Source organism: Helianthus annuus, chromosome 1 (genome assembly GCF_002127325.2).
Source record: "Helianthus annuus cultivar XRQ/B chromosome 1, HanXRQr2.0-SUNRISE, whole genome shotgun sequence".
In the NCBI taxonomy this organism is placed as follows: domain Eukaryota; kingdom Viridiplantae; phylum Streptophyta; class Magnoliopsida; order Asterales; family Asteraceae; genus Helianthus; species Helianthus annuus.
Genome location: NC_035433.2, coordinates 130,161,059 through 130,187,493, shown reverse-complemented (window position 1 = coordinate 130,187,493; position 26,435 = coordinate 130,161,059). Strand labels below are relative to the sequence as shown.

Here is a 26,435-nt window from a genome sequence, read left to right as displayed (position 1 = left end):
TAACGAATATACGAATCAACTTCGGAGCGCTCGGTTTAAAACTCTAAACCTTGCCCTGCTAACTAAATGGAAATGGAGGGCATTGACAACGTCTCTTTTGCTTCTCTGGATGACATTCACAAAGACTCTTGCTTGGATCTTTCGAGCTCCATAAACAAGTCCGTCATTCACCGGATTTGAATCTGAACATGGTTACACGGGTAAAGGTTCTAACATAAGCTTCTGGTCACATCCTTGGCTGGGCTTAATCCCTCTAAAACACCTCTTCCCCAATCTGTATGAAATTGAGAAAGTCGAAAATGTTCTCTAGAGTAGCGGCTCCCTATCTGCCTTCAAATGGAACTGGTGCTTGGTTCGAGCAGCTACACCATTTCAGAGGAGATATTAGAATTGCAGAATTTGCTTATGGCTTATCCGTTTGGGTAGGGTTCGTGGCTAAGAGATCCGGGTGGAGGATTCACTACCTCCACGTGTCGAAGATGGCTCTTGGGGTTTTTTTTGGCTAGTTCCCCGCTAGCTTCTTTAATATAAATATCATTGTTGCCGTTAAAAAAATTACTAAACTACCCTTGCATGATAATGGTTAGACAAAGTAACCCTAAGTCCAGCATTAACATACTAATAAATGTCAAAAAAAAACACTTGATATAATTATTCAAGACAAATGTCAAATACAGTTGTAACCTATAATCTCAATAAATGCATCTGCAGTACAGTTCAAATAAAGTTAGTTACATCAAAATCTTCAGGAAGCGAAGAAAATCCTCCGCGTAACATATCAACTTTAGGCGTTTAATTTTTCCAGAAGAATCTTGTTTACAAGCCCTGGATTTGCTTTGCCCTTGGATTCTTTCATCACCTAATAATTTGTTTTTAACGCTTAAATTTATAATAACTAAAAACCAGAAATTCATGAGGTTGGATAAAAAAGATCAAACCTGCCCCGCAAAAAAACCTTGCAGCTTGGTTTTACCCCCGCGGTATTGTTCCAACTGCTTTGGGTTATTCGCAATTACTTTATCAATAATTTTCTCAATCTCAGCTGGATCTACTATCTATTAAAGAAAAACACAAAATCATGGCATGAAGTTTTATTTTTAAAGACGAGTAAAATGCCATTTTCGTCCCTGAGGTTGAGGTTTGGCCAGTTTTGTGACTTTCGTCCAAAGGTTTGTTTTTCCGCATCTGCATCCAAAAGGTTTAAAATCTTGCCATTTTCATCTGGCTCGTTAACTCCATCTATTTTTCTCAGTTAAGTCAGGGGTATTTTCGTCTTTTTTGTTAATTTAAAGGGCAATTCGGTCTTTTTCACTTTATGTACCAGAATTTAAAATACTGATGACCGAATCCGTTAGACTGAATTGCTCTTTAAGTTAACAAAAAAGACGGAAATACCCCTAACTTAACGGAGAAAAATGGATGGAGTTAACAAGCCGAATGAAAATGACAAGATTTTAAACCTTTTGGATCCAGATGCGGAAAAACAAACCTTTGGACGAAAGTCACAAAACTGGCCAAACCTCATGGACGAAAAATGGCATTTTACTCCTTAAAGATTTATTAAGATCTCTCTCTTCAATATAATAAAATAATAACTTACCTGTACAAGATCTTTCTCCTCAATCAGTCCCTTAACGGTTCCACCTTTTTTCATTAATTCAAGAAGTATCTACACAGATTTACACAAGAATCTTAAACAGTTAAACAACACTTAAAAAGTGAATTTCTATAAATGTTTATTGAATTTGATCGATAACAGAAAGTAGAGACACGCACCTCTTTCCCTATCTTTCCACTAATGGTTCCACTTTTAATCGAAGCTATCAACTCACTTAATTCTTCGGGGCTTAGTTTGATTTCGTTAATTGACAGCTTTTCATTCTTCATGTAAGCAGCAATATCTCCCATGATCCAATTAGCCGCCAGTTTAATATCAGAAACTTTGGCAATTGTCGCATCAAAAAATTCCGCAACCTAAAGATAGTGAGATATCCATGATTTCTAATGGGCAATTTAGGGGTGTTCATTTTTATCCAAACATGTTTTGACCCGAACCCGAACTTTAAATGGGTCAGTTATCGGGTCACTTTTCCCAGCCAAAAACCCAAACAACCCGACCCGAAAAACCCGAAACCCGAAAAAAAAAACCGAACATTTATTGTCTTTTTTTTTTTCAACAGATCTGTTTTAGTGTGGAGTCTCTGGTATTTGAAATATTAAATTTTGGGACTTTTGTACACATTATCATATCATATATAGTCATGATGTTTAAACTTTGATTATATTTTTTAGTAGCAATATGAATATTGATAATATTTTGTAAAAAGAAAACATTTTTTTCGTTTTACATCTAAACCTGAAAACCGAACAACCTGACCCGAACTAACCTGAGCCCGACTAACCTGAACTTTAAATGAGTCGGTTATCAGGTCACTTTTTCCCAGCCAAAAACCCGAACAACCCGACCCGAAAAACCCAAAGCCCGAAAAAATAACCCGAAGAACACTGCCTGCGCTAATATAACGGGTTCTTTTTTTTACAATAGAAAATACTACAATTATATTTTAAGGTAAAAAGTTGCAATTTTTGTGGGACATATGTTCTTGATATTTGAGGAGCATATAATGTAGAGGTGGTAATAAAATGCCCGTTTAATCCAAACATATTTTGACCCGTTACCCACCCCAACAAGCCACCTTGCCAAATCCAGTACATATAATGGTTGAGTGTGACATACTTGTACATCATTTGCGAGAAAAAGAACATCCTGCATGGTCAGACCCATCTCCTCATATCTTCGGCGCTTCATTTCCGGAAGTTCAGGTAAAGAATCACGGATATCGTTCACATACTCTTCTGTAAGTATAACTTCCGGAAGGTCAGGTTCAGGAAAATATCTATAATCTGCAAGTCCTTCCTTTTTCCTCATTGTAACTGTTTTCTAGCAATAAGAACACATAATAAAAAGATAAGCAAAAATGCGCCAACAGTCACCAAATGACCAAGAAACCTATTAAGGGTGTGTTTGGATGTGCGTTTTAAAATTTATTATTGCTATATAACCTGAGAGCCTTCTTCCCAGAGACGTGTTTCTTGCACAACTTCATCGTCTTTCCCTTGGTTATAGAGCTCCGCCTGTCGCGCAATCTCGAAATCGATAGCTCTACTCATTGCTGAAAATGAATTCAGATTCTTTATTTCAACCTATCAATGAACAACCACTTATAAATATCAGTTACAGACAATTAACGGTTAGTTTATAGTTCTTTGATAATAGCAAAAAGATTTCCTCCTCGCATCTACGTTTATATTTTCTTTCATATTGGAGAAAATATATTTGGTTCACTTTCTTTTATTAACAAAAAGTTACTTGATTATTATTACAAAAGCATTATTATCTTTATAGTAGGTATTATTCTTTGAATAACGTATTTTAGGAGGTCCGAGGTTGCATACATTAAAAATTGTTGAAGAGACTTCAATCCGTTAGACGGTTAGACCCGTTTCCTTTATACCTAAACATTTTTTATTTGACCCATTTGGGGTAAAACACAATCCAACCTGACTCAAGTACAAGTAAACGTGTCGAAATTAAGTACCTTGGTGCCGAATTGTTCTTGACCAATTGGACGAATGGAAACATTAACATCACAACGAAGTGATCCTTCTTGCATATTTCCGTTACTAACTCCCAAATATCTCACCACCCTTTGTAACTCTGCGGCATATTCCGCAGCTTCAATGCCTGTTCTCATATCAGGTTCAGAAACTATTTCAAGCAAAGGCACCCCTGCTCGGTTCAAATCAACCTGTTCCCAAAAAACTATATTTTACAACCGATCATAAGAAAAAGTATGTTTCCATTTTCATAAAAATAAAGGAGTAAAATGTCATTTTCGTCCCTGAGGTCTGGCCAATTTTGCGACTTTCGTCCAAAGGTTTGTTTTTCTGCATCAGGATCCAAGAGGTTAGAAATCTTGCCATTTTCATCCAGCTTGTTAACTCGGTCCATTTTTCCATATTAAGTCCGGGGTATTTCCGTCTTCTTTTTTTTAACTTAAAAGGCAATTTGGTCTTTTTCACTTTATGTACAAGCATTTGGCATAACATACAAGTATTCAAAATACCCTTACTAAACAAAAACAAGTAGGTAAAAAAGACAAAAATACCCCTGACTTAACGGAGAAAAATGGATGGAGTTAACCAACCGGATGAAAATGGCAAGATTTCGAAACCTTTTGGATTCAGAGGCGGAAAAACAAACATTTGGACGAAAGTCACAAAACTGACCAAACCTCAGGGACGAAAACGACATTTTACTCATAATAAAGGCATATTTCTTCCTGTCACAATACTCGCTATACAAAAAAAAAAAAGAATAATCACCTGTGAATAACTCCTGTTTCCCGTATGAAGTAGCTTCCCTGCATCCTCCTCCATATGAACCCTAGTAATCCCAAATCTTCTATGCCCTCCACCAAACTCAAGTGGAAGATCAACGTCAATGTATCCATTGGTGGCGATCGGTATATCAAACTGTGAAATTTGGTAGCCTTTCGGAAGATCCGGATAAAAATACTGTTTTCTATCGAACTTTGAAGTCATCGATAACTTGCAATTGAGTGCAAGACCAAGCATCACCGCACATTTGATAACTTTCGAGTTCAAAACAGGCAACGCGCCAGGCAAACCCATACAAACGGGGCAAACACACGAGTTTGGTTGAGACCCGTAATTATAAGCACAACTACAAAACGCCTTTGTCGTAGTCGATAACTGTACATGCGTTTCTATACCGATAATCGCTTCATAATCTTTCAACACCTTTTCAACGGCTTTTGCTCGGGCTGTTTCCGTGAAGTTTGAGGGAGCTTGTTGTTTTGTTTTCATCGAGGTTTCGGCTTGTGTGCTTTGCATTGAGCAAAAGATAACATGTTTTCTAGCAGAGAATGCAGACGAATAAGGTAATAACGGGCGGGTTTGAATACCTCGAAATAGTGTAAGAGCCATTGAACTTTTGTGTGACTAATTCAATAGGGAAGTACTTATGAAAAGTATCTGCAGAGTATACAAACAACGCATAACCATTCACGAACAATTAGTGACAAAAACTACACAAATTCATATAACTTTTAACGTTAAGCTTAAAGATTCAAAAACTTAACCACATTTGAATCTTTAAGAAAAACCCATAAATTATATTCTCAGAAAACTTATCTGCTATGCAGTTAATGCGGTAAAAAAATCGGATGTCGGTCAAGGACTGATATTTGAGATGTAGGTTATTGCGGTGGGATATCGGTAATTTCAATATCATGCAGAATTTTTATATATAGTGATTTAACACTAACAATTCAGTATACTGTCCTACCATTAACAAATTAACGTTTTGCAACTTACAAAACACTAACAATTGTAGCAAGCAGGAACTGATTAAGACTTAAAAACACTAACATTTAACACTAACAATTAATAATTAAGACTTAAAACTAGACTTGGCAAACGGTTTGGTTCCAGTCGGGTCATGGATCAAAACGGGTCAATTAGGCTACATGGTATGGTGATGGACCATCCTTGGAGGATGATCCGCCACGTAGGCGACACATCATAGTCCTCCCAAGATGGATCATCCTCCAAAACTAGGGGGCATGGGAGGATGGTGCTAGATGATCCTACCCCACAAAACTATATACAAGTATTAAAGCATAATGTACAAATCCCACAAACAAACAAACAAACAAACAAAATAGAGGGGGCCCACTGTTTTGGAGCGTCCTGGACGTCGGAATTCCGACGATTGCGACGGGACGTGCTGAAGACGGAGGACCGCGGCATGGAGAGGGGGGCGGCGACGGGAGGAGGACGGCGCTGGACGGTCCCCATACCGTCCAGCCTTACAAAAAAAGGTTGTTTTGGTTCGGGTCGGAACGGGTTCTGGTTGAAACGGGTCCGGGTCAGAATGGGTTTTGGGTCGGGTCGGGTCGGCTTGGTTAAAAATTGCTTTCTTTAAAAAAAGAGAGATATGTCGCAGTTTAGATTACTAATCCTTTTTTTATAAGATAAACACAGGGATGCTATTAAATAAACCAATAAATAAATGTGCATAAACCTCATAAATTACAAAAAATAATCATATGCAGCAGGCAAAACTACAGTTTTAACTTTGAGGAGATCTATCATCTATGATCAGTTTATCACTCTAAACTGATCAAAATTTTATTGTTCGGAGTTCAAGCTTAACTACTGTTATGGCAAAACTACAGTTTCTACAGGTATGTTATGGCAAATAAGAGACGTATTGATTTCGGTTTGAAGATAGGACGAGAAGATACGATCATAAATTCCAGAGATCTACGGCAACGTGGTGGCACTTCGAAAGAATTGAGTTTTGATTTAACAGTTTCAAGGGGTTATGTACTAACTAACCTGCCTAATTGAATATATGAACAAACTTAACTACTGTTAAATCAAAACTCAACCGAAACGAAACAGAATAAACCGACCAAACGGAAACAAAAAAACCGAAACCAAAACGAAACAATAAAAACTGAAAATATTGAAACCATGTCGGCCTAAAACCTGTTGTGATCCGAAACCCGTCCCGTGCGGAAACCCGTGTCAGCCTAAAACCTATTGCGATCCGAAACCCGTCCCGTGCGGAAACCCGTGTCGGCCCGAACCTGATCCAAACCGACCCGTTCCGATCCAAAACCTGCCACGTGCCAAAACCCTTCTCGGTGCGAAACTCAATTCGAACTGAAACCGTTCCGATCCAAAACCTATTTCGTGCCGTAACCCGTCTTGTGCGGATACTTGTGCCGGCCCGAAACCCATTCTGATTCGAAATCTGACCCGTTTCTTTAAGGTGCTAACCCACATCGACCCATTTCTTTAAAGTTGTAGACCCGCTTTGACCCGAAAATAACAAGATGGAATTTCAATTGACCCGTTGTGACCCGTTTAGTTAAAATATCTTACCCAAACTAACCCATATAATTTTAAAAGCAACCCAAAGTAACCCACTTGAAAGCCTTTGGGTCAAGATTGCCACCTCTACTTAAAACGCTAATAGCAGCAATAAACGAACGAACGCAACCTCTTTCATATTTGTTCATTTAACTAATTTCTGGTTCGTGTTCTTTAACAAACACAAACGAACTTCCTGCCGAACAGTTCATGAACTATTCGTCGAATATATAATGAGCATTCACGAAATAAACTATTCTTACCCTAATATCTCAATCTTCTCCCTTACTGTTCTTTATTTGTTCATTGTCACTGAATTTCAGTGTTGGTTACTTGTAGAAGCATAAACCACATCATATACCCAGAAAAAAATTAGGGTTCTTGAATTGGGAAAAAAATCTTATATTCAACATAAAGATTGAAGATTTCAGGATGAAATTAAGTGGGAATTTAAAGATTTTATGAAAGGTGGTTAATTTACCTGGCTAGAACTCGAATGAACTGCAGTATGCAATGAACATAGCGAACAGTGAGAAATTAGGGCTTATCTTCCATCCTCAATAATCGTCGTGTGTGTGTGTGAGAGAGTGTGAGGTTTTTGATAAGTTTTTGTACGCTGGTGTCGAATCGAATGAAGAAATTGAAAGATAAAGTTGTAGTTTTGATTAAGGATTTAGGACGAAAATGACATAATTCAAACAGCAAAGTGGTCGTGCCGGAGTGGTTATCGGGCATGACTAGAAATCATGTGGGCTCTGCCCGCGCAGGTTCGAATCCTGCCGACCACGTCTTTTTGAATTTTATTGCAGGTTTCAATAGCATAGTTTATAAATCAAAACTATAAACCCAAATTTAATGATTTACAATCATCGTTTTTTTATATGATTGTTAAATAATCTAAATGAATAAATATACACAAGCCAAATTTGAGTTTAAAATTTTCCGGCTGAAGTCGAGTTTTGAATATAAAGCTCTAAATGAGTTGAACTCAAACTTGATAAGAGCCATAACAACTATGTGAAAATCGAGCCCTCACAACCGAGGATTAAATGCTCTAATATACTACATAATAAACTATACACGTTGGCTTGGCCAATTCAACTAAGTACTCAACAAGATTGATTGGACACCTAATGATCAGTTCAAATTTCATCAAGTATGCTAATTTTGATAATAGTTTCATCAAATAGATGTATGATAACCTAACAAAAATGTCTTTTTAAGGATTTTCAAATACGAGAAAGTTATACGAAAAAAACAAGTGAAACTGCTGAATTAATATAACTAAGCTAGCTAGCACGTCAATTGAATGATTTGAATCCCACATTGACATACATGTTTTGAGGTGCTTGTTTTGTTGCTTTAAATAGAAGTCTCAGTATCTTGTTTAGGTATCAGTTGTTTTTTAACAGGAATGCTCTAGTATAAGAGATTCTCGAGTATGTAGTACCTCTTTTGGTGTTGTTAATAGTCGTTTTCGGAGTGAGTAGGAGCACCAGTAGGGAGACTCTACATCATTATGTTGTAGATAGTTTAAAGTACGCTCTCGTTTAAGTTTATGTTTAGTTACTATTTATTTATTTATTTTTGTAGCTAATATTAGTATTATTATTAGTGTTAGTGTTGTTATTATTATTATTACTAGGTTATATGCCCGCGCGTTGCGGCATTATATTACCGCAAGCACTCGATCGACATCGGTTTGGTTTGTTACAGTACCGTTACGATACATACACTTGGTATAGAAATTAACACGTGTTTTACATCAACCGAAAACGATAAAATCAAACACCGGTATCAGCGTCAATGTTGTTCAAAAGGTACCAATCGGTTCAGGACATCATGTTATTGGTACCGATATTCATATATCTATGTATTAACATGTATTGAAACCAAAAACCATAAAATAAAATACATATACCAGTGACGATTTTGAGCAATACGGTGTCAGTTTATCGAAACAAAAAACAATAAAATTAAATACTGGTACCAATATCGTTGTTGTTAGGTTGGTTTCAATTCAATTCACTATGTTAGCGGCACGATATCTCTAATCTCTTATGAGTTTGGGGTTTAAGATTTAGGATACTTATTACTTTAAATATGTGTAATGTAATAATAAGTTTTCTTAGGATATTCATTTTATTTATAAATGTGTTTTCATCTTTTTGTAATTTGATTACACATGAATGTTGAATACCTAATCTTAAAAATATAAAGAAAAAAAAAGCTTTTCATAGAGCGCCCTTACAATTTTAGCTCTTCATAATTTTTCTGATTCTCATTAATTAATTACTCAATATTCTATTTCTCCATTATAATATGGCACTATTCTTCAAAACTTTCTATTCATAATAATAATAATAATAATTATTATTATTATTATTATATTGTTATTATTATTATTATTATTGTTGTTGTTGTTCGGTATTATGGTTATTGTTAGGTGCGGGTATTGGGTAGCCTAGCTTCAGTTAGGCATGGACTGATCACCCATGCTTAAACAAGGCAACGCTAATCAATATCCAACCATGATAATAACTAGTTAGGTCTACCGTTACCTAACTTAGGATTATGTAAATTGTGTCAGGACCTTGAAATCATACCTGAACATACTAGCAACTGTTATCAACCGGTACGCAGTAAGAGGTGAGTTTTATGAATGCTTTCCAAACGTGAACATGCTTGTCCTAAACTGTAATAATATGGCATGACTGGCCAAAGCATGACATACACATGATATTTGTGGTCGCTTATACGTGTCGCTACGACGGGATTTGTCGGTACTACACCCGTGGTGTAGTGGGCATTAACTGTATGGTTATGTAAGTTACGTGGTGACGTTGGGTTATGATGACATGGAGTGGGGCTACAAGTCATGAGTAAATAATTTGATCTATAACTCTTGTATATTCATGAACTCATCAGTGGTAACTGACGTCTTTTAAGCATTTGTCACAGGTAATGATGGTTAATTGTGTGCTTGCTTCTTATCTTGGATATGTGTGACTAGTAGAATAAAGTATCCAAGATTTGTTGATCTAGTAGAAATTTTGTATGAACGGTTAAAAATAATAGATCTAACTTTGTACTTTTAAGTTCCCAATGTTTGTACCTCACAATTAGTTGTATTAATAAAATAAGTGTTTCCTTATAAGTTGGTTTCAATTGTGTATGGTGCATCCTTATCTGGGTGTGGTGTCACAGGTAATATTACACACACAAGAACATATTGTTGAAACACGGAATCACTGCCGGGATGATTGGACCGCTTTTTCTGAGAGGATGGAGAATCACACCTTGTTTTTCCTCTTGAAACCTAGATCTGCAATGGAGAAGAGAGAAACATGGGGATGTAGAGATGGCCGGTAAGAGAAGAATCTATTATTTCCAGCAACAAAAGTGTGGCGGCTCCATATCTTGTGCCCTAATAATGAGGTGAACACCTCTTTATATAGGAGATATGGGCCTCTCCTAACCTCAATGGGCCAGACCCAGTTAGGGGTTATCTCTACAAGCCCACAACCTAGTGTAGTGTAAACTACAACGCGCTAGGCTTCACGGGTTAGTACGCAATAATAATAAATAATATAGTAAAAGGCGATAAGTAACGGATATGTCCGTTCATTCAGGTTGGGTCTAATACCATACCCCATCAATTATGAAATTGTTATAAAGAGAAACCTACCAAGAATGAACCTTTGATCATTCTGTTTCATCAAAATAAAATCCGTCAATAAATACATTAAACAACATCCCGCCAGTCAGTCTTAAATATAACTCATGGCCAATCAAATAAATCAAAAAAAAAAATCATACTAAAAAAAGTGAATAATTACCCTGAACATGCGATGATCATAATGAGTCGGAGATAATCACATGCCCGGCCCCATACCAAAACACAAGTCCCCATTCCTATATGTGTCCTGTAAACACGAGAATAGACGATTCAGAAAACGCTTAAAACAACGGGTGGGGGTTTCAATTCCTCGATACATATATATTTCTTTGTTTACGTATTTTTTGAAGTTTAAAGCTTGTCTTTAATAGCTAAAGGAAATGATAAGAATTGGAATCTTCAAAAGATTAAATTGTTGGTGCACACTTGTGGATAGTGTATCAAACCTAATCACATGTAATGGGAGAGATAAACGGCAAGCAACAAGCAAAAAAACATATTGTACTTTTATCACATTTGCACCATAAAAGCATAAGACTGGGTGTTGTGGTAAAGCGACCCTTGTCATATGAGTTCGATAACGCCTTGAACACCGCTCCAGGGCCACCATCAAGGGGCGCCAAATCGATGAGTCACCAAGTCATAACGAGCGTTAGACTTCTTTTGTGTGGGGCTATCTAAAAACAACCAATCACTTCTTTTTTGGTCTTTTTATTTTTTCGTTTCTTTTTTATTTTTAATTAAACCACAATGTGATAGTTAAAGAATGAGTTAATTAGCCACCAATGAGGTGGTGGTGGAGTGGCAAGGGAGAGACTTGGTGTTCTAAGTGACCCAAATTTGATTTCTGCTCTCTCCATTTGCAGATCGCTATTTTGATCCTTGAACTGAGCGGGTTTTACCTCACCGCATTGTCGTGCCTTCGGACGAGTGTTCACAGGCTTCGATGAGGGTTTTTCCGATTCGAAGACGAGTGTATTTCGACGTTGAAAAGTGCAAACTCCAATATTCAAATTCAAAAGGTACTATAAAACCCAAATCAAATCTAATTTCAAGTTCATCTCTTTCAACCAACTGAAATGAAGATAACAGAGAGGTTGCAGCAATGGGGTGGCAGAGCAATGTCAAGATTCTCCTTCAGAAACGCCACAATCATCCTTTGTTTCTTCAATTTGATCACCGCACTCTTCTTGATTCATGCTTTCATATCTCCTCCAAACTCCAATCGATCCGATCAAGGTCCATTTTTTTCATCAAATTTTCTATCTTTAATCAAAATTGGCCCATTCCAATTGTTCCTGTTACTGGGTTCTTTCCAATTTCTGAAAACCCCAATTTTTCAAAACCCTAACCCTAATTTTGTTGATATCCAGTTCTGCTTAAGTATATAAAGGAATCTGAAGAATTACGTCGTGCAATGGAGCCTGTAGACCTTATAAAACGAGTAAGTTTAACTGTTTAAATGATCTTGCATAATTTGTTTCAGTTTTGATTCTGTATTGTGGCATTGTGTTTGTGTAAGATGGTTTGAAGGGTTGTAGGGTTTTTTTGAATGATTTAAGTGGGATCCATTTGGGTTTTGATTTTTGTAATATGGGTTTTATTTTAATGGAGTTTAGGTTAGGGAAATTGAGAGAGAGGGACATGAAGAAGTTGATACTCTGCAAGAGAAAGATGCTAAACAGTCTGCTGCACTTGACTTGATATCGAGGCTGAATAACCATCGAACATATTCCGATGCTGATAATCAGAAAGGTAGTTTCTTTCTTGAATTCGGATGATCAAATTTTACATTATGTTTTTTTAGCAGCGGTAAGACGGGTCGGGTTGAATTTGTTTGACTTGCCAATTTTTTTGGTCCATGTTTATTTTTTGGTATGATATTATGATTAACACTGGTATGGTATCATCAACTCAGTAGCCTAATTATTTCAAATTACAACACTGGGGATTCTAAGTATTTGAATATACAAAGTTCCAAATTTTGTACTTGACCCGTTATCAAATAACTTACAACCCGGTTTAAGCGGTTTTCGTATGAACGAGTTAAGATTGCTAGTTAAGCGGTTTTGTATGTGGTCCGTTTTAAGGCTACACGGTATGGGGGACGTCCCCACACCGTCCCGGTCCGGCGCCGCACCAAACACCGTGCCGCCCCCGGTGCGTCGCATCCTCCACGTCCGATTATCGCCGTTGGCGACGTTCCAAAGTTGTGGGCCCATCCGAATTTGAACGTTGAAAACAAACAAAATTAATTAATTTTTCAACGGCTATTTTATTAATTCCCCCCATTTCACTTCCATTTTTATAAATACTCACCCCTTTTACTCATTTTTTTACAACTTTTCACCAACTACAATCTCACATCTCTCTCACATTTTATAACCCTCTTCCCTTTTTATAAAAATTCATCTATTTTTTTACCCGCTACCACCCCATCTCTCGCTAAAAACTTAGGATATTTTTAAGTTTTTAGGATATTTTTAAGTTTTTTTTTTTTAACTTTATGTTTTTAAGTTTATGTTTTTTTTTTAATTTATTTTTTTTAAGTTTATTTTTTTTTTAAGTTTATGTAATGTTTTTTAATATTAATGAAAATATTTTGTTACTTTATTTGTTAAATGTTAAAAAAAAGTAGAAGATTAAAAAAAAACATAAAAGTGGTGGAGGACTATGACTAGGACCATCCTCCCATGCCCCCTAGTTTTGGAGGATGATCCATCCTTGGGAGGACTATGATGTGTCGCCTACGTGGCGGATCATCCTCCAAGGATGGTCCATCACCATACCTTGTAGTCTAAGATGAAGATATACGTTTTGACTTACAAAGCCGAACTAACTACCTTACATTTTCGACTTTAAGATTGTTTATATAACATATTTAATGATATCAACATTTTCCTTGAGTTTTATTTGTTTCTAGAATTTAATTGGTTATCATTTTTTTCTACAAAATGTGAAGAATCAGTCAATCTTGAAGTTCAGTATGTAGCCTTTTGACATCAAAAGTCAAAGATAAACATGCTCACCATATATTCTTGTTGCTTGTCGTCAGCTCTAGAAGAATGGCGTAAACGAAAGATGGAAAGAGCAAGACAGCGTGGCCTCGGTAGAAACGGAACCACCGTCTCTCAAGAATGAACCCTTTGGTTTCAGTCCATTCACGCTTCATGTCAACAAGTCGTTTTTAGTACGATTCGTGTCTCAAGTGTGAATATATGAACATAAAGCGGTTTTCATATGTAAGTTTCTCATCCTTTTGTAACAAGTGTGTTTTCTTTATAGTTTGTACGGTTAACTATAGTTATAATGCGAATCACAAATTTTTACTAATTACTATATGAATGTGTCAATTTGATTTCTCTTTTACTCTAGACGGGTATCCAAATTGTCTGAAGATATGAACATCTGTCCTGTTTTGACATGTATGTATTCATGATCTTAATCCCTGTGCATTATTCATTCAAATTCAAGTAGCCATAGGCAGAAAATAGATTACCTCAAAAAAACTGCGAAGAAGATGAAACATGATGCAGTTGGAAACTGAGCTGCAAAATTTAATATATGATCATCTGACTTATGTAATCAATGGCAAAATTTAATATATTGTGTATGCAGTGGAAACAATGCTATGAGTGAAATGAGCTTCTCCCTATTTGGTTCTTAAACAGGGGCGGACCCAAGCCCAGCCCAAGGTGGGCGAGCGCACCCCCGGGGAAAAAAATTTAGTGCTAAGTTCCGTTGAAAACAATGGCGAAGCTTGACCTGAATGACCGGGGGGTCGAAAACGTATATACCAAATAATTTCAATAGAACCGGGGGTCAAAAACGTATATACTAAAAAATTTCTACACGAAAACTACATATATAACAAAACTGAGCGAAAAGTTCGGGGGGTCGGGCGCCCCTCCCCGCCCCTTCTATACTTCGCCACTGGTTGAAAATCCCGTCCGCACCCCTTGGAATTTTCGATCGCACCCCTTGAAATTTGTCGTCCGCACCCCTTAGGTAAAAAGTGTTATCAATTTATATTTTAAATTTTTTTAGTAAACTCTTATTTAAAAAAAAAATACTACCTAAATTATATAACTTTTATTACCTAACTAACTAAACCCAAATACCCATACCTTTACCCACTTATAATTCCTAACTAGCTAGCCCACTAAGTCTTAGCCCATTAACGAAACCCAACAATATTTCAAACTATAATAAAATAATTAAAGCCTAAAATCTTTAGAAATTCTCTCCCGCTCTCTTTCTCTTGCGTCCCTGCACTGCCAACGAACAACATCACTCAGCGACAACAGTCCAGCAGCCGGCGACCACCGTAATCAGCCACCATACCACCGTCGTTCGACACCAAATCTAACCGGAATCCGAACACGGGTAAGTTTCTTTGTTATTTTGATGATTTTGGTTGATATTATAAGAGAAAAAAAGGTAATAAAGTTGTTAAATAGGTTTGAAATTTTGTGTGTTTTGACGTTGTTTATGGTTGTTTAGATGATTTTTAGGGTGATTATGTTGTTTATATATATTTAGGGTGATTACAACTTACGTTATGATTTATAAGGCTTGAATAGTTGAATTAGGGTTATTGGAAGATGACCTAAACAAAAAGGGAAAGAAACAACATACAAATTGGGCAACGTATCTATTGAAATTGATTGAAAAACAAAGAGCAGATCTACAATCTTCAACAAAAACTCATCCATTTTAGGATCGGAAAAAAAGAGGTGATGAAAGGAGACGAAGAGGAGAGAAACATGAGTTCGGATCTTATTGATCTGTGCTGTTCTTTCTCTCATGTTCTTCATAAATTGGTATCGCAGAGCAATCAAACTAAGGGCGATGTGATTTAACTTCAAGGCACTGGTTTTGGGAGTTTTTGAGGGAGCAGGGGTTGTCGACGTGGGTGAGAAATCCGAGGGTTGGAGATTTGATTTTGAATTTTTAATCTCCCCCCTCCCTTGATTGATGTGCAGATATATGTGGAGATTTGATTTTGAACTTTGAATCTTCCCTCTCAGCTTTGTTAAATTGTTAATTGTAATATTGTTAAACAATAATCGGAGTAAATTGATCTAGGACCATACCCCTTCACACACCAGATCCTATTGCGCTCATTTCATCTATTTCTATTAGAGGTGATTCTTTTAATTCTTAAATATTATCATTTTAAATCTTTTGTTATAAAGTTACATATCTTGCACTCATATCTACCACTTGCAACTTCATTACGACCATCAGGTGTGCTTCTTGATTACCTTATTTCAAAAGACACTGGAGCCAACTGTGCTGAATATCTTTTAAGGCATGATAAGATCGATTTACTCCGATTATTGTTTAACGTTTACCCATGATTTGTCTCCAATCAATACAAGAATATTTCAGGTGTTTGCGAATTGTATGTAATAAACGGGACGTGTGAGAGGTAAATTTCTAAAGACTACCCGTATTTTTACACGGTGTTACATCTAACGTTTAACCGAACACAATTCAATATGTTTCTGCCTCCTCAATTTATAGGCGTTAAAATGAAAAGAAAGAAAGAAAGAAATCTCACGAGAGACAATAAGACGGTTTATAAAGAACAAAATGAGATAAGACTTCCTACAAGAAATGATTTATTTAAATTAAAAATTATAAAAGACAAGTTAGAGACCTACAATACAAACTAAATACTTTACACAACTCCTATATTTTCGTTGAAGAAAAGCCTACATAATCTCGTATATATCTTAAACTACACATTTTATATATCAAACTTTGTTTTTTTCCTAATTAAATTGGGCATTAGTACTATAGTTTCATATCTGAAACTACATGTTTTACCTATGTGTTCTCATATTTTAAACTACATATTTCAAAAACATATTTCTGAAATGATAAAATATTGTTATTGTTGCTTTTGGCCAATTGTTATTGTATATTATGTTGTCCATTCATTCTTATCCAATACTTTTGATATAAAATCCTAGTTTTACTTTCTCAAAAGATCTTCAAAGATGCACAATAATCAATATTGTAATCACTAGTATTAAGCCCCACCGCGTTACGGTGGGGGTGTAAAATTCTTTCAAATAGTACCAATGTTACACCACCGCAAACAACCAACACATATTAATGTGAAGAAATGAGATCATAACGTAAAACATAGAAAATAATAATTAAGTCGACTTAGTACCCGTTCGTTGCGATCAACCTGTTATGTTAAACGGAAAAAAAAACGACCTAAAAACGTTGAACCATACACATATGTTGCGTCTTATTAACTCGCAAACTTAGAATGAAGTGTTAAATGAAACATAATAACGTTGAACCACACACGCACGTTGCACCGTGTTAACTCGCAAAATTTAGAATGAAACGTAAAACAAAAAATTGATAAATATGATAAGGGTGTGCCTATTGGCACACCAAACCCTAGCAAATTTAGGGTTTATCTACGCAGCGTATTGGTAAATACGCAGCGTATAGGGTTAACCATCTACGCTGCGTATTGACCAATACTCAGCGTATATAAACCCTGGATTTCAGTGCCTGACAACCAATCATTGCACAGAAAACAAGGGTTATATACGCTGCGTATTGGTCAATACGCAGCGTATATAAACCATTAGATTTTTTGGGTCATTTTGGTAGGTTTGAGGGATATTTTTACACAAAGTTTAAATACGCTGCGTATTGACCTCTAAGGAGCGTATATAAAGGTCTGAAAATGTCTTTTATACCCTTGTTTTGAGGCTATACGAAGCCAAATACAAGGGTAGTTGTGTCATTTTCGTCTCATACGCTGCGTAGGGACCTCTAAGGAGCGTATATAAAGCTCCATTTTTGTATTTTTTTTATTGTGTATTCCTTTGTTTATTTATAAAAAAAAGAAAATTATTTATAAAAAAACAATATTATTGGTAAATAATACAAATATAAATTATAAAAATAAACAATAATATAAATATTATGAATTATAAAAATTAAAAAAGAAAACTATTTATAAAAAAACAATATTATTGGTAAATAATACAAATATATTGTTTTGTTATCGTTTAAATTAAATTATCGTATTCCTTTGTTTATTTATAAAAAAAGAAAATTATTTATAAAAAAACAATATTATTCGTAAATAATACACAAATATTATATTGTTATTGTTTAAATAAAATTATCTTATCGTATTGCATCGTATCGTATCGTATCGTATAGTGTATAGTATATAAGTCTCGTATAGAGGCCTATACGGGTGTTATTGTATAGTATAGTATCGTATCGTATAGTGTAGTATAAGTCTCGTATAGGTTTCCTATAGTTCTTGTATATGCATATAGGATTAGACGGGACCTAAACCACACCTATACGATACGATATCACACTTATAGGCTTATACGAGGTTAATACATGACCTAAACCACACCTATACGATACGATATCACACTTATAGGCTTAAACCACACCTATACGATACGATATCACACTTATAGGCTTATACGAGGTCAATACGTGACCTAAACCACACCTATTCGATACCATATCACACTTATAGGCTTATACGAGGTCACGTGACCTATACTACGTTATACAATACGATATCACACTTATAGGCTTATACGAGGTCAATACCTGACCTATACAATGCTATACGATACGATATCACACTTATAGGCTTATACGAGGTCAATACGTGACCTATACTACCCCTATACGATACGATATCACACTTATAGGCTTATACGAGGTCAATACACTATAAGGGTTAAAAAGATAATTTTACCACTGGTTTGGGGTTAAAAATAATTTTACCACCCTTTATCGTATTCCATCAAATCGTATCGTATAGTGTATAGTATATAAGTCTCGTATAGAGGCCTATACGACGATATATGATACGATATCACACTTATAGGCTTATACGAGGTCAATACGTGACCTATACTACGTTATACGATACGATATCATACTTATAGGCTTATACGAGGTCAATACGTGACCTATACGAAACTATACGATACGATATCACACTTATAGGCTTATACGAGGTCAATACGTGACCTATACTACACCTATACGATACGATATCACACTTATAGGCCTATACGGGACATATACTACGCTATACGATACGATATCACACTTATAGTCTTATACGAGGTCAATACGGTACATATACTATGCTATACGATACGATATCACACTTATAGTCTTATACGAGGCCAATACGTGACCTATACTACACCTATACGATACGATATCACACATATAGGCTTATACGAGGTCAATACGGGACCTAAATCACACCTATAGGCCTACACGGGTGTTATATCGTATCGTGCATTATCGTATCGGGTGTTATTTTCCTTTTTTTTATAAATAAATAAAGGAATACACAAAAAAAAAATACAAAAATGGAGCTTTATATACGCTCCTTATAGATCACTACGCAACTTATAAGACAAAAATGACACTACTACCCTTGTATTTGAGTTCATATAGCCTCAATACAAGGGTATAAATGACATTTTCAGACCTTTATATACGCTGAGTATAGGTCAATACGCAGCGTATATAAACTTTGTGAAAAAATGATCCCTCAAACCTACCAAAATGACCCAAAAAAGTCTAATGGTTTATAATACGCTGCGTAGAGAGCTATACGCAGCGTATATAAACCTTGTTTTCTGTGCAATGATTGGTAATTAGGCACTGAGATCCATGGTTTATATACACTGAGTATAGGTCAATACGCTGCGTAGGTAAACCCTAAGTGTGCAGATAGGCAAACTGTGTGTGCAGATAGTTAGGGCCATATGATAAATATAGGGGAACAAAGTTGAAAGTAAAAAGTGAGATTAAATTGTAAAAGATGAAAACTTTTGAATTAAAAATGAAAAATCAAATAAATTTTTAGATTAAAAGTGTAATATTAAGTTTTTTATTTTGAAAACACCCCTAAGCTTTGTTTACAACAGCCCGAATATACAAGTTTTTGAATAAAAAATGTATCTGCAATAATCTTAAATCATTATGTGTAATATTAGACTAAAATTTAGCATATGGGTAAAAAATCAGATTAGAAAATTTAAGGCTGATATCAAACTATATACATGTAGTGCACTAATTTTTAATTTGGGTTACAAACTATATACATGTAAATGTAATACATTAATTGTTAATTTGGGTTAATTCGTAGACTTTTAAATTTTAATTTAAAATGATAATGATTTTATTAACTAAATCTTATTAAAACATTATTTGAAATTATTTATTAGAACATTATTTGAAATTATTTATTAGAATAAGGATAAAGATAAATCATATTCATCTATTAATTATTAAAAAAATATAATAAAATATAATTAAAATTTTTATTTTTAATATTGAAGGAGAATATGACATTTGGCATTAAGGCATTAATTGGAGTCTTTATTTAGAAGATTTAGATTAGATGTTAATATTTTCACAAGCTAAACCATTGTATAAAAGAAAGTCCACATTTTGTCGATAAATAAGAAACATACATAATCCATACCAAAACAAAACAAAAGTAAAAAACCGAAAGCAAACCCAACATCATCAACACCATCACAAACCCTTTATTACACATACAAAGCCTCCTCAAACCCTAGTGCCACCAGCACCCACCCCAGTGGTTCCTTTAACACCGGTGTCCGGCGGGTGTGTTCCCATTCCGTAGTCTGTGTCGCGGTATCCCGGCCCGTAGCGGCTGCTGTAAAGTCCGGCATGCACCAACAGAACGTATAGCAGCTCGGTTACTGTCAAAATGATGATCAATGCCTCCACAATCCTCAACCTCCACCCTCTATGCCCTCCTACATTTATCTCCTTGCATGCCAACCTACACCATGCCCGAAGTGATGAGAGAAGGGTGTTTTTGTTTTTTCATATTATACGGTCTCAAATTATAAAATCTTGAAGGTTACAATTAACAAATGAACTTCGGGTGATTAGAAAATAATTAATGTGCATAAAGGAATAAAAAATATTTCTATGACAACCCCAGTTAAAAAGTTGATTTTATAAATTAAAATGCAACAAATTATGTACACGGTTTTTTATAATTTGACTCTCAAAGGTTACATTTACCAAATGACACTTCTATTCGTAATTTTTTTTTAACGTGCATTAATAAAATTAAAATATATCTATCACGACCTCACTTAAAAAGTTCTAGTTTTTGTATAAGAAAATTCACCATCTAATTAGATTAGATTAGATTGGGTTAGCAACTCTCTTTTGTATTCACTTAAGTGAAAAAAAAATACCCGAAAGCAAGAACAGTGACGGCCCACGCCACTAGAGAAGTCGAACCAGCCGCAGCAAGACTATCATTCCTCCACGCCCTAAGGTGGTTGCCACCTGCGAACTTAGAAACAATTCCAAGAACCGAAGCCAAGATAGCGAACTCCAGAAAGAACTCCGTCGTACCGTTACCACCAAAACCTACAAATCCACATCAACACTTGACTTTTAACCACACAAAAAATCAGTGACGGGCCAGACATTATTTGCTAGGATGCGGTCGGGTTTTTTTTCTAAAGAGTTCTTTTTTTTTTCAAAACATCCGACCATGGGAATTATTTGCTGGGATGTGATCGGGGTTTTTCCTAAAAATATTTTTTTTTTTCAAAAGGTGCATCCGTCCACGCATCAAAGACAATTAGGTCTTTCCCCTACCCAAAAAAAAAAAAAAAAAAAAAATGAAACCAAACAAGAAGACAATAATCATATGTATCAAGATATAGGAGGTAAGTACTTGGGTGGTTGGTCTGGCGGTTAATGAGCTTATTGAGACACCAACTAGCAAACCCTAAGGTTATGAAATACATAACCAAGTTAAGAAACAACAATGGCGCCGCCACGTTTCTTCCCACTGTCTGTGCCATGATCGGAAACTAAACAAGATCTTCTGCCAATCAAAACAAAACCTTGGATATTTATGTTTGTGTTTATTCAATTCAATTCTTCACTGAAACTGATGAGAATGAGAATATTATTAAGGTGGTGGAAAGGATATGTATGATATATAAGAAAGAATGACGGTGCATGGTGTTGGTAGGTGGTGGCAGCTGTGTGATACGTGTCGACTAGTTAAGGATTTGCGCTTTTATGTACAGGTGTCAGGACACGTGCCCGATGATTCCATCCAAGTTTTTTAATGTTGTTGAGATAGTGTACGAGGACGACGTCACCGTGGTGCCGTTAGGTTGTGACTTGTGAGAGTTATCCTGGTTGGTGGGTCCCTACAGCTTGTTTTAGAAGTTTGGGAGATGGTGAATTTGTCGTTATCTTTTGAATGTATTTTACTTTACTTATTCGGTTGTTTGTTGAGATTTGGTTTGAAATTCTCATTCTCATGACCTTTAATTTGTTATTCTCTAATTGTTTTAAAAGTTACGCGTGTGATTTCGGTTGATATCGGTTTGATTAGTTAGCGTATCATTACTTGTTGTAACATTTGAAAAAGAAACCAAATAATAAAATTATGATATGCTAAAACACATGTTTTATATTGATCGAAACCATAAAACCTTATATCATGGGAAGAATTAGCTAACAGATGTATAAACTTGCTATCAACCGAATGCACAAATTGTGGAGAATCTACCTAGTTTGTGAATCACTTTTTAGTATTGTGCCAATCTGTGTGGAAGGTTCAGGAGCAAACTTTTGGATGGTGTTGCTTACTAGCCATACCATTCATTCGGTTACGAAAGTCTTAGGCATACCAAGTAAAGTGGGTGTATGCTTCTCAAGAAGAAAATAATTTAAGCGTGTTTTTGGCAGTATTATGTTTTATTCGGAAAGCTTGGAACGAGAAAACCTTCAACAACAAAGGATATGTTTGGCAAAAGTAGCTGGTGGCTGGTAGCTGGAAGCTGAAAGCTGGTAGCTGTTGGTTGGAAGCTGGTAGCTGTAGCTGGTAGCTTTTTAGATATATTTGGTGTTTGGTATAGTAGCTGAAGCTTTTAATAAAATGTATAAAATGACCAAAATAGATATAACTAAAAATTTAGAAAGTTGGTGCATTAAAAATTTCCTTATTTTTAGTGGTTAAAATAGTCATTTATTCTCTAAAAGCTTGTAGCTCCTTCTAAACGCTACTAGTAGTAGCGTTCAACCAAAAGCTTCAAGCTCCTAACCTAAAAGCTTAAAGCTCCTTTAACCAAACAAGAGTTTTTATTGAGTTGGAGCTTTTTCTTAAAAGCTTAAAGCTAGAAGCTCCTAAAAGCTTCTAAAAGCTTCAAGCCAAACATTACCCAAAATTGATGATCGGAAGAACCATTGAAGGACACAAAGAGAAGCTAAATTATATGGATGGAAAAGTAACTGCAAACTAATTATATATAATAACAACTAGTGGTGTAACAACTCTCACCAAAACTATTATTTCTTATTATATTTTGTCCAATAGGAAACCCTAATTGAGACCCCCAAGTGATACTGCATGACCCCTAAAATTTTCAGAACAATTGAAATCAGGATCAGGGCCCCTAAAACTCAGGGGGGGTATTTCCTAGTTAGTATTATCTAAACAGTTTTCGATAGAAATCGAATTTTCTCGAACCGTCGACTCACCCAAGCTACTGGGACGCGTGGCTACCTCATATTAAAAGTGACCTCTCGCGCCACGCGCCAGGACCAGGTTTCCCTGTCGTGACACGCGAGCGCGCCGTTTTTCCAGTATAAATAGAGGAGTTTGGCACTTGATTTCCTGCGTTGGTTCGACGGTAAAATTCGATTCCTACACCCAGATATCGTCGAAATACCACAAAAACCCACATAATCTCGAAATTCTGCCACAATAACAGGGTAATAACTCGATCGCTATTACGATTCATTTTCCGAGCAATCAATATATCCAAAGAATGTCTAAGTGCCGCCCACATTGGGTTATGCTTTGTCGTTTGTCGGTAATCCGATAAATGAGTTGAAGCATTGTACTTTGTCGTTGTCGATAATTCGATAATGAGTTGAAGTACTATACTTTGTCGTTTGTCATTTTGATAAATGAGTTGAAGTATTGCACTTGGTCATTCATTGTGAGAATTTGATCTCGGGAAATTATCGTAACTGCTGTATTGATCATTAACCCGGTTTTTGTGAAATTCGTTAAGGTTCGAATCTCATGACTACCGTTAAGGTTTGATTTGGGTTTTACACCAATACGTATTCTATTCTGTTAAACCACCAAAAACACTCCCAACTACACCTTTACAATCAAACAAACTATTAAATCATCAGAAGGTCCAGAATAATAAAGTACATGCTTAATTATCGAGAAAAGTAGAATCAAGAAATTTGTTAACTCAATCCTGCATGATGATTAGTGAGTCATTCTCTTTTTATCAACTGTTTTACAATACTCCAAACCAATTTTTCAAAGTTATAATTACAGTGATTAAGTTTATGTAATCACCAAATTACAGCCGGTATGTGGGGTATTGTGCACAGTATTATTATTGTTTTAATCACATTAGGTGGGCGAGCCTAAAAGAAAGTGATATACGTCACTCATTGGGCCAGCCAATGGTGATATGACCACAGTCACAGAGCTGGTCTGTGACAAATACCTATTCTTGAAATGTTGGTTGATAATAAACATATGTAAAAACTCTTAATACTGTAAATTATAACAAATGTGTCGTTTTCAGTAAAATGAATGAACTCACTCAGTATTTCCCGCTGACAAAACCTTTTTAAAACGCGTTTCAGGTAATTACAGTAGATTGGAGTAAGGATTGGATCCGGCACTAAAAGACTTCAAGAAGTGGCTTATTTTATTAATTAAATCAACTTAAGAAATATTGTTTTCATTAAAAGCTACCTTTGTAAAACATGGAATTTATTCCATCTATTTCAATAAAAATCCGGTATTTCTAAACTCTGATATTTTCCTAACTCACGGTCCTGATGAAATTTCCGCTGCAATGTTTTTAAAATAATCACCGGTACCACTGGACTGCTCACGGCACCGATTCCGGTTAGATGGGGTCGGGGGTCGTGACAGAAGGTGGTATCAGAGCCAAGCCACTACTTTAAGCCTATAAAGTATTGTGATAACAATACTTAAGCTTAAATAAAAGAGTTAGGAGATTGCTATTAACTTAACTGGTAGCACATCTGATAGCATTTAGACTTGCACATAAGAAAAGATGCCTTAGTATAAGCTAAGCCACTTGTTTACGCAAATAGGTATTATAATAATACCTAAGCTTAAAAGGAAATTTAGAAACTTAATATTAGCTGATAACACTCTGAATGATATTTAGACCCGAACATAAGAATTTTGTCCTTATATAAATTTCAAGATAAAATTTCTTATATATGTATAAATAAGTATAATTGGTATTTCGTAAGAATAACGACTAGCAGGCAATAGCATTTAATTGCTATTTATTCTTGTTTATTGATATTATGTGGTCTAGAATAAGATATGTTATGGGAATACAAATTTTCTTGATTCTGGATAAAAGTCCTAATAAAAGAGACACTTTTAAAAATTTTGAAAAGATACTATTTATGGGAAATAGAAAATTTTCTCCGGCAAAACTGGGTATAGAGTAGCAGACTCTCCAGCTTGTCCGGATATACTGAGATTACCTCTCCGGCGCGAACCGGGTAAGATGGGGTATATAAAATGTCAAACAAGTGACAAGATTTCCCTAAATAAGTATCATGGCCTAATATCAGACTTGTTTTTGAAAATAAAGAATCTGTTAAATACATTAACCTTATAAAGGATATGTATATTACAGCATGTGAAATATATGATTATATAGATATGTGTATCTATAAGAAATTTCAAAAGCCATAACAATTGATAATTAAGAATAAAGCACAAGTATATGTGTCAATAATAAGAATCTCTATATCGATATCAAACATTATTTTGTTTAATCATCTACCTCATAACTCGAGCAACAATAATAAATGGAAACACATTAAGTTGGGACACCATCAAGAATTACCAATGCGTTACCATAAATTATTAACGCCATAAATTATGAACGCCAGTAAGAAGCATGATAATGCACAAGAAAAACACATGAAACTTAAAATTATACGTCCACAGACATCAAAGTTTATCACACACAACTTCCAAGGCAAGACCTTTGAAAAATATAAATTAGGCACGATGACACCAATATTAATTCCGTTGGTAAAAGTACTACTAATCAAAAAGCGGTATTTTGCCACATGATCTTACAAAACAATCAAAATCTTGCTAAGGTACGTTGGAACAATATTTCACAAACATCGGTGCATAGTCTAACCTGAGTCATAATTATTAGCACCACAAAAAGAAGTCATAAAGTTTTGCACATTCCCTATTTCATTTCACTTCATTCGGCATTCTTTGATAATGTCATTTAACAATAGTTATCACATGAAATTCCAGATAAGAAGTTCTTATATTTCTTTCGTTACAATTCTGACTTCTGCCTATAAAGAATTGACTTTCGTGTTTTCCACTTCTTTCAATGGTAATCATACCATGAGGATTTCTTTCATAGCAGCAAATATTGATCCATTTCATTTCTTGGTAAATCCACACGTTACACATGCACTGTTTGTTGCGCATATGGTTCATTTGAGTTATGAAAACCATAGGAGGGCAACATTCCAATTTGTTGTTTTATCAAAAGTTCAAATATCATTTCACTATACTTGATCTTTGCATTGTAAACCGCGTTTTTACAAAACAATGACTCTCTAATATCGAAGCAATGAGTTTCTCGAAAAACTCGAGTTTCTTTTGAAAGGTATACAT

The 26,435-nt window shown here is 35.4% G+C and overlaps 3 protein-coding genes and 1 non-coding gene across 4 annotated transcripts; 2 read left to right on the top strand and 2 right to left on the bottom strand.

The window, feature by feature from the left end:
- Positions 1-622: 622 nt before the first annotated feature.
- LOC110878052 (glutamyl-tRNA(Gln) amidotransferase subunit B, chloroplastic/mitochondrial) lies at positions 623-7,605 on the bottom strand. Its single transcript, XM_022126315.2, has 9 exons — positions 7,448-7,605; positions 4,387-5,058; positions 3,600-3,809; positions 3,064-3,204; positions 2,738-2,941; positions 1,777-1,974; positions 1,601-1,669; positions 939-1,055; positions 623-859 (listed from the first exon to the last, which is right to left on the bottom strand). The coding sequence occupies exons 2-9, from the start codon at positions 5,008-5,010 to the stop codon at positions 785-787; spliced, it is 1,638 nt and encodes a 545-aa protein (XP_021982007.1). The 5' UTR covers positions 5,011-5,058; positions 7,448-7,605; the 3' UTR covers positions 623-784.
- Positions 7,606-7,672: 67 nt separating this feature from the next.
- TRNAS-AGA lies at positions 7,673-7,754 on the top strand. Its single transcript has one exon. It is a non-coding gene; the product is annotated as a tRNA-Ser (tRNA).
- Positions 7,755-11,663: 3,909 nt separating this feature from the next.
- Positions 11,664-13,984, top strand: LOC110878061. The gene is made up of 4 exons (XM_022126320.2): positions 11,664-11,884; positions 12,019-12,089; positions 12,265-12,400; positions 13,701-13,984. The coding sequence occupies exons 1-4, from the start codon at positions 11,725-11,727 to the stop codon at positions 13,784-13,786; spliced, it is 453 nt and encodes a 150-aa protein (XP_021982012.1). The 5' UTR covers positions 11,664-11,724; the 3' UTR covers positions 13,787-13,984.
- A 6,099-nt stretch (positions 13,985-20,083) lies between these two features.
- On the bottom strand, positions 20,084-21,711 carry LOC110878068 (membrane protein PM19L). Its single transcript, XM_022126328.2, has 3 exons — positions 21,417-21,711; positions 20,926-21,103; positions 20,084-20,498 (listed from the first exon to the last, which is right to left on the bottom strand). The coding sequence occupies exons 1-3, from the start codon at positions 21,544-21,546 to the stop codon at positions 20,258-20,260; spliced, it is 549 nt and encodes a 182-aa protein (XP_021982020.1). The 5' UTR covers positions 21,547-21,711; the 3' UTR covers positions 20,084-20,257.
- Positions 21,712-26,435: the final 4,724 nt, after the last annotated feature.

What these genes read in the sequence shown, in the direction of transcription:
- LOC110878052 (XM_022126315.2), bottom strand. Translation starts at nt 5,010, where the DNA reads ATGGCTCTTACACTATTTCGAGGTATTCAAACCCGCCCGTTATTACCT. An exon ending in TCTGGGAAGAAGGCTCTCAG is followed by an intron (nt 2,942 to 3,063) that starts GTTATATAGCAA and finishes TCTTATTGCTAG; the next exon opens with AAAACAGTTACAATGAGGAA. An exon ending in AGGAGAAAGATCTTGTACAG is followed by an intron (nt 1,056 to 1,600) that starts GTAAGTTATTAT and finishes TTTCTTTAATAG; the next exon opens with ATAGTAGATCCAGCTGAGAT.
- LOC110878061 (XM_022126320.2), top strand. Translation starts at nt 11,725, where the DNA reads ATGAAGATAACAGAGAGGTTGCAGCAATGGGGTGGCAGAGCAATGTCA. An exon ending in CTGTAGACCTTATAAAACGA is followed by an intron (nt 12,090 to 12,264) that starts GTAAGTTTAACT and finishes AATGGAGTTTAG; the next exon opens with GTTAGGGAAATTGAGAGAGA. An exon ending in CGATGCTGATAATCAGAAAG is followed by an intron (nt 12,401 to 13,700) that starts GTAGTTTCTTTC and finishes GCTTGTCGTCAG; the next exon opens with CTCTAGAAGAATGGCGTAAA.
- LOC110878068 (XM_022126328.2), bottom strand. Translation starts at nt 21,546, where the DNA reads ATGGCACAGACAGTGGGAAGAAACGTGGCGGCGCCATTGTTGTTTCTT. An exon ending in CCGCCAGACCAACCACCCAA is followed by an intron (nt 21,104 to 21,416) that starts GTACTTACCTCC and finishes GTGGATTTGTAG; the next exon opens with GTTTTGGTGGTAACGGTACG. An exon ending in GTCACTGTTCTTGCTTTCGG is followed by an intron (nt 20,499 to 20,925) that starts GTATTTTTTTTT and finishes GGCATGGTGTAG; the next exon opens with GTTGGCATGCAAGGAGATAA.